The 10,368-nt window shown below is 37.1% G+C and overlaps 2 protein-coding genes across 2 annotated transcripts; one reads left to right on the top strand and one right to left on the bottom strand.

Annotated features, from left to right (window-relative positions):
* The first annotated feature begins 360 nt into the window (after nt 1-360).
* gas1b (growth arrest-specific 1b) lies at nt 361-3,601 on the top strand. Its single transcript, XM_056746452.1, has one exon. It carries the CDS (start codon nt 1,429-1,431, stop codon nt 2,221-2,223), a length of 795 nt encoding a protein of 264 aa, XP_056602430.1. The 5' UTR covers nt 361-1,428; the 3' UTR covers nt 2,224-3,601.
* A 2,647-nt stretch (nt 3,602-6,248) lies between these two features.
* c9 (complement component 9) lies at nt 6,249-10,282 on the bottom strand. Its single transcript, XM_056746451.1, has 11 exons — nt 10,125-10,282; nt 9,910-10,018; nt 9,661-9,811; nt 9,433-9,574; nt 9,104-9,242; nt 8,494-8,793; nt 8,156-8,396; nt 7,139-7,267; nt 6,872-7,047; nt 6,558-6,786; nt 6,249-6,474 (listed from the first exon to the last, which is right to left on the bottom strand). The coding sequence occupies exons 1-11, from the start codon at nt 10,199-10,201 to the stop codon at nt 6,323-6,325; spliced, it is 1,845 nt and encodes a 614-aa protein (XP_056602429.1). The 5' UTR covers nt 10,202-10,282; the 3' UTR covers nt 6,249-6,322.
* Nucleotides 10,283-10,368: the final 86 nt, after the last annotated feature.

Genomic DNA, 10,368 nt, shown 5'->3' with positions numbered 1-10,368 from the left:
TGCCAAACCAGTGGTGGTCTTGTATGCCAGGTATAGAGTCTTGAATTGGTTCCATTTGTATATTTTTGCCATTCCAACATTAAATTAATTGTCGTTTTTACAGTTAAATGTTTTAATTTAACATTATATTAATGCATAGGGTTTGATATATGAATATTGAGTGATATTAATTTACTTCTTTACATTGCTCTAAACAAACTTTGCTATAGAAATATGCAAGTGTATATGAAACTTTTTGGAGAAATATGCACATAAACTTACAATTATTGTCATTCTGAATATGTCTTTCAGCGTTTTATATGTCCACTTAAACAAGGCCTTATTTTTAATAATGTAGTTATAATTTTATATAGTTGTAGACTACTTATGCTCTCAAAATACATCTTTCAGAATATAGTTTAGAACAAATGTTGCAAATTACAAGCCTAGTCTCTTGCTTCATTTTGTTTGAGCAACACCGCTACACAAATAGGTGGTGGTAAAGCTCGTGTTCCAATACGCATGCACAAAATGACGTGTTAACATGTATTTTGCAGGTTAACACATCTTCATGGCGTTTGCTTTCCTGTAGCTAAGTAGTTAGAGCATGTCAGTTGCAACGCCAGAGTCACGAGTTCAATCCCAGGGATTGCACATCATCTACATTAAAATGTATAGTATAATGCACTGTAAATCGCTTTGGATAAAAGCGTTTTCCCAATGCATAAATTAAATGAAATGTAAATATTTAAAACTACGCTTTACCACGCAATTAAGGTGTTACCGCGTTAGTTTCATGCGTTTTGTTCCTGTTGGCCTTCCATAAGGCCTGTCATACTGTACTGATGCACCCTTTCAACATCCTTAAAGTTCGGACCGCCTCCTTTACAGTGACGTCAGAAACCAAAACAAAAAATTGGACCAATAGTAAGCTACATGCGTACACAAGAGCTCTGTGTGCAACTGAGCTGATACACGGGGGACGTCTCATTAAAACTGTTGCAGTTCGATTTGTGCGTTGGATTCTTTAAGCTTTGTTTAAACAATATTTAACACAACGTTAACAAACTACTGTTTTTATGTGATTTCAAATCAGCGGATTCATCTGTAAGGTAGGAAAAACCAAGAACTGTGGATTAAATAGTCTTAAGATGCTGCTGCACGTTTTGCCCTCGAGGCAGGAATCAAATTGAATTCGTTTGTTCAACTCGCAATGAGATTTTTCGAAGCAAACTTTTGTGTTAATCAAATGAGTAGTTTTGTCGCTCTATGGATATTCGAGGAATAAATATGTCCACACACCTAAAGTGGTCAACAAAACGGTGGGAAGAGAGCAAAAGCTGAAGAAACGTCGTGTGCCTCAAAGGAACAGCAATACATCATGCGTGTTATTGGACAGACCAACAAATGGAAAACGTTGACCTAAAAAGTTAACTCTTAATTTGTTCCATGTGGGCGCATCAAGGAATGGCAAACTCCACGGTCACTCAATGGCTGCATATGTTGATTTTGTACATAGGCTTTGCATCTGTGTGGTTTATTCGTTCATCCACTGCATCCCCAGCACACAACCAACGTTTGATATGTTGGCAGGCCATCATGAAGTGCCACGGAGAGGTGGAGTGCCACTTCGCGTACAGTCAATATCTACAATCGTGCGGTCCCGTGTTAAACGGCAACAAGAAGAAGTGTCCTAGTCACTGCATTCAGTCCATTATCCAACTTAACCTCACTGCGAACGGCCCAGCGCTGGAAGACTGCGACTGCGCCTCGGACAGTTTTTGCGAGATGACCAAGCGAGCCATCGAGCCGTGCATGCCCAGAACCAGCCACATGGGTTGCACCGAAGCCCGTATGCAGTGCGAGAAGGACACGGAGTGCAGCACCGCCATGCGCGACTATTTGTATCACTGCAGGAAACTGTTTGGAGAAGAGCGATGTTCCGACGATTGCCGGCGGGTCATCACCAACATGCGCTCTATTCCTAAAGCCCAGCTGCTGGATACTTGCGTTTGCGACGGCACGGAGAGAACTATATGCGAGTATATCAAAGTCAGTATGAAAAACCTTTGCTTTAGCGACGGCTATGCCACCGGGAGTGGATTTTCAGACACGGAGGAATATTTAGAGGAGGACTATGTGACTGATTATGACGAAGAGGAGAATGTTGCCGGAGATTTAAGAGCACGATACATTTTTACATTGTCGTTCACTATTTTTGCATTTCTTCTAGGATTGCATTAAAACGAAAGTGGTTTTATGTTGATCATTATATTTAAGGCCTATTACTTGAGAGAGTAAAATTTCCCATTGGAAAATGAAGAAAATTACAAGAATCACTTCGACATTAAAGATTGTGTCAAAAACTGTAGTAAGTTTCCAAAATCTGCACACCATGAAAGGACTATATGTTTGATATTGAGGTGAAATTGTGTCTTACACTATAGTTTAAGTTATTCATTAACTGTCGTAGAAAGTGCTATACTAGGAGAAATAAAAACTGGACGTTTATTTTTGTATAAGATTCGGTTTATGTGAATAATTACATGATTGGCAATCATTGTTAAAGGGATAGTTCACCCAAAAATATATATTCTGTTATCATTTACTGACCAAAATTTCCTCGGGCCATACAACAACAACATTCTAATACGGAACCATAAGTTATACCACATCATATCTAAACCAAACGTGTACATTAATCCACGAAACTGTATACGCTAACATGCACAAATACTTACAGATAACAAACGTTACCCTCATATCGTTTAAAATGTGCTTTTTAAAAGTCTGATTTTTGCAGTAAAAGGTAAACTACAAAAATATACTAGATAAGTATGCCATTATTACTCTGTGACGCTTCAAACCCACTGCCAGATGTTGTCATAACAACTACCAACTACAACGTTAATCGGGTGCGAGGCTAAAATATTGGCCAAATAAAAACATAAAATGAACAGTAAATAGGATTCAATATAAATTTTTTTATCTTGTAGCAGTGCAGTTCATTGCATAGTTGGCGGGGAGTTTGAAGAAGTGCAAAATCTGTGACAGCTTCATACAAAGGACGCACAGATATTTAGTGCATACTTGTGCATGTTTGTGTGTGAATGTCATTTTTACACTTACATTCTTCCGATGCCCATGCTAAAAATGTACAGCATTTAAAAATATTTTGATTATCCCAGTGAGCATCAATAAGCACACTTTGTTTCAACTTTTTTTGTCTGAACTATTTGGCAACGGCCACACTCTGCCATACGCAAACGCTGCCCCCAAATGTAGGACAGCAAACAGTTCTGAGGCACTTTTGAGCACCATTATCATTTTTTTCCTACTATGGTTGTCAATTGAATCCAACAAATGTTTTGTTACAAGCATTTCTCCAAATACCTTTCTCTGTGTTCAACCCAAATACATTTATACAGGTTTTGAACAACTACGAGTAAGTTATTCATGACAGAACTTTCATTTTGGGGTAAACTATCCCTGTGAACAACACTTTTATTGCCAAAGTGTTTATGTAATATAATGTGAACGTGTGAATAATATAAAGAAATACAGTGTAAAATGGTTGCTAAAGATTGTTGACTGGTTCCTTTCTTTTTGATTTGGCTTATTAAATAAACAAAACGTTTTCAGAAAGTGCTTTTTTGTTGCATTTGCAACATTTAGTTTTTTTTAATAACTTATCAGCTACAACTGATCCAGGCCTGTTATTACTTGCTTTTCCTAAATGCAGATTCATTAGGTTTTATACAAAAGTGAAAACATCAAAAAAAGTTAAACGCAGACGGGCATGTGGGCTTTCAAAAAGGCTTTACAAAGAATCCTAGTTACGCAATCACAGTTGACCATCTCTTTGCTGATATTTAATTTCTTAAAACAAGGGATAACACATAATGTGACTTGTTTATCATGATCATTTGTATTATAAACCATATAAGCCAATGTCATTAAGCCTAAATTTTGAACCAGATATTTTCATTATAGGCTACTAGTTACTATGCCCTTAAAAATATATGATACTTTCATAAATATGCTTTCCTGTGATGGAAACCTTTCCTTGCTGAAAGCATTAATTATCACAAATGTAATTCTCAGTAATTGTTTCTAGCTATTAACAACGATTCACTTGTCAAGGTCATCATCGCCAATCTGTGCTAGTTAAATGTTTTAGATCAGTGTGTTCCTGCACTTGACCTTAAATGTTTACAGAGGTGTACGTTTAGGTTCCTTAAGACTCTCAACATCAAAAGTAACAAATTAGGTTGTTTTAAGGGGATCAGACTTGAGGAGCGCCAAGCAAGGCCATGACTGGATTATTTGTTCAAAGCTGAAGTGTTTATTTGAAGTCTTCACTCGAGCTGACATGAAAGAAGCAATGTTACTGTGAATGAAGCATCAAGTAGGCTTCACAATTCACTCAATCTGCCACCGTGTGCGTGTTTAAGTGGGCTTGTCGATTCTTTAAAGTAAGTTTGCATCTCACTTTGAGCACCCAAGTGGTACAAATCTGCTTTTGGAATCATATAACACTTTGTTCTGGAAATTCTAATGACAAAATATAACAACACCAGTTCAGTTAGCATTTAGATTAAAACTTTGCAGAAAGATATTACTACATAAAATATATGGACTGTCCTAGAATGTGTAGAATATGTATTTTCCCCACACAAAAGTATTGTGGAGAAAATTATAATGGTTCTTTTACAGGAGGTCCAAGATGGCCGTGGTGCTTAGTTCATTTCGAGGTAGAAATGGGGTCTCCAGTCTTAATGAATGAAGAAGTCGAGTGGCACTTCTGTCATGCTAATACTAAACACACAAAAGAGACACCACACAATGACCAGGCACTTCATTCTGTCTTCTAGCTGACACCTCTAGAAAGAGGAGAGTGAGCGTTCTTGAGCGTCGAAAATTGCAATGAGTACAATGTAAATTATGTTAATCTGATTTAAATGAATATGTGAAGAAAGTGGCATTTTATTTCTTCATAATTCATAACTCCAAATGTAGAGTAGTAGAAAAATGAATGGACATGGTTTGTGGCAAAATATATATTTTTTGTTCATAGAAATTGTTAACCCATTAATATCTATGAAAATTAGGGGTCAAAGCACGGGTTTATGTACAAGGACTAAACTTAAAACTGGGCAATATGCGTTTGGTTGTCAGGCCATCGGATTGGGGGGATGGTTCCTAAAGAGGCTCCTTAAAGAAGGAATTTGGGGGAAGGGCAGTTATCGTAAAGCCTCTTCACCAAATGACCTACATGGACAATCGGAGGTCCCATTTCCACCACAGCTATACTTATTCTGAAATGGTGTGTAGATGGCTGCTTATGACTTGATTGCACTTCTATGTTTATTTGTAGTAGGTTTAAGGGGGGTAGTTGAAAGGAGTGAGAGAGTAGGAGAGACAATGCTGGAATGACACCATAACTTAATTTTCTCAGTGCTGAGACAGAGAGGAAAGGTTATGTGGACTGCGACCTCCTAGAAACTTCTATGGTTGACCCTTAGAATCTTCCTTTACTGGGACATTGTTTTAGAGACACCTGAAAACTGGGTGACATTGGTTGTGCACTGTTTGGACAGTGGTTTAGTGTTGGAAATATATTTTTGTTCTTTTAACAGATATTTTAAAAAGGCTGTATCAAAATGATTGATCATGTTACACGATTTGACAAGTACCATAAAAGCAGGTGATTTACATCTGAATGTATATTAATAAGGTATGAAATACTATTTTATATTATAGATCTAGGCGTATAGTCCAAAGCCACTGAAAATTACGAAAGCCTGACAGAGGTAGTAAAGCGGGAAGAAGCTTCTAAGAACCTCAATAAAGAGTGCAACTCTATTAACCTGACCTCTAGGCCTTAAGAAGAGTGAATAGTGAGCATTAAGAGTGAGTTTATTTTTTCCCAATAATTTTGTGCCATTATTTTATTTGATTTATATAAACCAAAACTTTCAAAGTTTTAATTTTAGTAAACTAAAATAACCTTGATATGTAACATTATTGAATGTGTATAATGCTCACAAATATTAATCCATTTTATACTTGGATGTTCTTCACTGCTGTTCAATAGTCAGAATGCCGGACAAAATCACTTTGACTTCATAAAAGTGTTTGTACAAAGCTAGGAAGAGAGCCATGTAATTTTGAATTAGTTTTGCACTACCTATATTGACCACAAGCTGGGGGTATTGTTTTAACTATAAGTTTCAACATCTAATGAAAAAAAATCTTTGTGGAATCACTTCCGAATTTACATGTTCCTTTAATGAGTTTATTTCTTTTACATTCATTTGCCCAAACATGTTTGTATAGAATTTTAGCAGTAGTCTTCACTGGCTGTATCTCCTTTGCAAATTGCATTAGTGACACCTTGTGTATTACAGGTACGTGTCCGACTGCGGCGTCCCACAGAGCATCCGGTCCAGGCGGACCAGCAGCCCCAGTTCCCCCGCTGTTGAAATTCTTTACCTAAAACAACAGATAATGGAAAATATATATATATATACAGCCAATCTTAATCCAACAGAAACAGCAAATATCGAAAAACAAACCTTTCGCAAGTTCTTTGTCAATCACCTGACATGCGACTCCCTCAGTCCCCAGTGGGCACAAGCATTTACACTCTCCATCGATCTGGATAACAGTACCGCCGTTCTGGCATGGGTTACACTTACACACACTGTACTCAGCCACATAGTCATCCAGGGCCTTTCTGAGATTGTCTCGTTTTGACTGACCATCGAGAAAATCCAAAGGAATGGAGTTGTAGATGGGTTCAGGCTATCAGTACAATGAAAACAGAGGTTTGTTAAAGCAGCAATCAAAAGTAGCATTAACGTGAAGATGGAGTGAGGTGCATTCTTACATCGCTGTGAATGAGAGCAGGAAGTTGAGAGAGGGTCTCTGCCCATGCTATATAGCGATTAATGTCCAGCACGTTATCTTTAGTGAGCTGTGTCTTCATGGCTATCGCTGTTACTGCACTGCCCCCTTTCACTGAGATCAGCACCTTTTCAACAATCCCCTTTTTAGATTTGTCATCTGGTAAAACAAGTTGTATGAGTTTTCAGAGATAAGCTTTTTTTATATTAGACAGCATGCCCTTAAAGTGTTGGTAAGGTAACACATGCACCTGTGTCCTTGGGTTTTAGGTCAGTACAGTATTTCGGTTTAACTCCCAGGTCTCCTTCCATGTTGGATGTTCCCAACGTTCCTTTAATGTTAACCTCGAAGCAATTCTTCAGCTGGGTTTCCATACTCTCTGTATTGAAATATGAATCATCCAATGAAGTTTGAATGATCAATTAAGTGGAAATTAAATGAAGTAGATTACTCCACATCATGGAGAGAACTTGAAATAGCCTGTAGCATACACATTCGAATTAACAAACTTAATTCAATTAAGGAAAACTTTTCCACGAAATTGAATTACATTTCTCAGACAAAATATAATTAGTGTGAAATGATTCATTATAATATTGTTGTATAACCTACATTTTTTTTTCAGTAGTCTTGATTAAATTAATTTGTGTCTTACTTGCACAAAAAAGTTATATGTTCAATATTTTTTAAATCATACGTATGAAATAACACTTAAGGATACAACTCTCAAAATGCAGTTATACGCAATGCATGCTGGGAAATATAAGTCCTCTGTCCAACTATAACTATTTTATGTTGAGGCAACTTTGTTGTCCCAACAAGAATGGATTCAGGTAAATGACATATCATGCATATGTTTATTTTTTGGTGAAAATATCTGTCTCTTTTAAAGCTACAGCTATTGCTTTCAGTATGGACAAAAAATGTTGATGACATGCCATATGATCCAATTTGTGAAATTAAAGGGATAAAAAATGAAAATTCTGTCATAACACAAATAAAGAGATTGTGAAAAATGTCCAAACAATGGCGGTACCCAATTAATTCTATTGTATGTGCCCAAAAGTCAATAGGTATCGCTATTGTTTGGTTACCAATATTCTTTAAAATATCTTCTTTTTGTGTTCTGCAGTAGAAAGAAAGTCATACAGGTTGAAATGACAAGAGAGTGAGTAAATGATAGCAGATTTTTTTTTTATTGTGAACTAACCCTGTCAGGTAGAATGGTTTATATTTTTGGTATTAACATAATTTGTATTAACTTTACCTTTGTTTTTGACCTCATCGTAATTTAAAATGTAAACAAGCTCATATTCTCCGCCGGACCTTCCATTTTTGGTGTAGTGTGTTCCATAATCCTCCAAGAAAGCGAAATATGGTCCCTTCTCATATTCAAGTGGCAGTGCATCCACATCATTCAGGTACAATTGATCAACCTCCAGTCCCCGCTGCTTCATCCTGTAGGTAGCCAGCTGTACTCTGCCTTTCACTCTCATGAAGACCTTTCTCTGAAAAAGAGCATGTGCTTAGTAGCAGAGGTTATTTTCGTCAGATCTATATTGCAGTAACAAGCTTTAATGCAAGAAGAATTAAAATGTTACTTACCTTGGTTTCTGTGTATTCTGAGATCTGTTTAATCATATTTGTTCTTGAATATCCAAAATCAATCCCTCCTGAGCCCCTGAGATTAAGGCCAGAGCCGGCAGCACTTGCCATGCCACTCCCAGCAGTAGCATTACCAGTAGCCTCACCATTGCTCTCACCAGATTTACTGGAGGACTCAGTGGGTGTATATTTTAAACTCAGCCCCAAATCAACACTTATGGTGGTCTCACTATTTAATTCTTTTATTAAAGAGTGAACATCTTCATACATCTCCTTAGAAGTTGTCTCTTCCACTTTTGTCTGAAGATGAAGAGAAATGCACAGGATTAGGGCTAAAAGCCCTTTTTCTGATTTACTGGTTTCTATATAAAATCATATTACTTAAGGAACATTCGGTGAACTAACTTGATATGTTGAATGTTAATCGAGTAAGGCCATGTCAAAGATTGAAATTATAGTGAAATAAATGATTTAACTCAATGCTTCAGTTCAGGATCACATTGTCTTTGTTATCATGCACTGTATGTTATTTTTTTTCTATTTTTTTGCAATAAACAATCAAACCATACTGTAGGTGAAACAGTAGTTTGCATGGCACATTAAAACCGACCTCATAGTTGAGAACTCCAAGGTTCCATGGTAGTCTGATCATTTCCGATGAGGTTGGTTCCCTGACCCGATTACATTGACCTTTGTAAACTTTGTTATTGAAGGGATTCATTCGAGGTCCAGATCCCAGAATATTTATTCTATTAAAATACAAATAATATCCTAAGACTTCTTACATGAATTAAAATATGCACCTCAGTAATAGTTCATGAATAAAAGAAGTACAGAGGAAACAATCTGATTCAAAAGACGTATCTTAAACAAAATCTTCAGGTGTATGGAACTATACGGGATTCAATATTTCTCAGTAGAAAGATTAAATGTGCTCACCCGTATCCTGCATGCAAGGCAATGTCGGATTCGACAGTTGGCTGTCTACAAGGTTCTTTTACGACATTGCAATCGTCCTCATCAGACCCATCGCCACAGTCGTCATCTCCGTTACACTTTAGATTCTTGTTTATACAGTTCTCTGTGAAGTAAGATTCGTAATCACTGATTATTGCTCCTTGTCTCACACTACGACTAGAAACCTATCAAACAAATAATAATACTGACGTGATTCACACTGCCATTGAGAACTTTTGCAGACAGGTGGAGGGTCCTCATCACATTTAGTAGATGGAACGCAGGGTTCGCGATCTCCAATAGGTTCTATGCACCTACTTCCTTGAAACTGCCCAAAAACCTCAATACCCCTTGAGCGATACTGTGTCACACATACACAAGCACAATATACTTACTTTTTGTACATTAGGAAAATGACAGACAAAGTGAGAGACAAAATATAGAGTCCAGTTGGCATACTTTAATTCTAGTGCATGGGTCACAAGAAGTCCACTGGGACCAAGGACTCATTTTGCATTCAATTGGTGCTGGGGCATTAGCGTCGCGTGTCTTCCGTGAAGACCTTTGCCTTGGAGAGACCAATACCGATCAACTCAATGATAACTTCACTGTAGTAAAAACTGTTGGATTAACACATATTACAAATTTCATGATTTGAGAATGTGGATACATACATGTTATCCTGTACACTCATTCCATCAGCTTGATAAAGAGTGCATGTCAATACAAGCAGAGCAGTAAGAGTCCTCATGGTGAAACACTAATGAAACTGGAACGACTGTTGTGTCTGATGGTCTACCTTTGTATTTAAGCATTGATTCAGTATTAATAATTAACATCAAGCTTGTTGACAGGAGGTCTCGAAAGATTTGAAATATTCTGTTAGTTTGTTTATATCTACGTGCTTTCCCGGACTTC

The sequence above is a fragment of the Triplophysa dalaica genome, chromosome 4, assembly GCF_015846415.1.
Source record: "Triplophysa dalaica isolate WHDGS20190420 chromosome 4, ASM1584641v1, whole genome shotgun sequence".
Taxonomy (NCBI): Eukaryota; Metazoa; Chordata; class Actinopteri; order Cypriniformes; family Nemacheilidae; genus Triplophysa; species Triplophysa dalaica.
The sequence above is the reverse complement of the archived record's forward strand: the minus strand, read 5'-3'. Positions and strand labels throughout refer to the sequence as shown.

Excerpts from the sequence above, each read along its gene's own strand:
- gas1b (XM_056746452.1), top strand. The coding sequence starts at position 1,429 with ATGTGGGCGCATCAAGGAATGGCAAACTCCACGGTCACTCAATGGCTG.
- c9 (XM_056746451.1), bottom strand. The coding sequence starts at position 10,201 with ATGAGGACTCTTACTGCTCTGCTTGTATTGACATGCACTCTTTATCAA. Across the intron at positions 9,243-9,432 it reads GCCTTGCATGCAGGATACGG|AATAAATATTCTGGGATCTG; the intron begins GTGAGCACATTT and ends GTATTTTAATAG. Across the intron at positions 8,397-8,493 it reads CAGAATACACAGAAACCAAG|AGAAAGGTCTTCATGAGAGT; the intron begins GTAAGTAACATT and ends GCTCTTTTTCAG.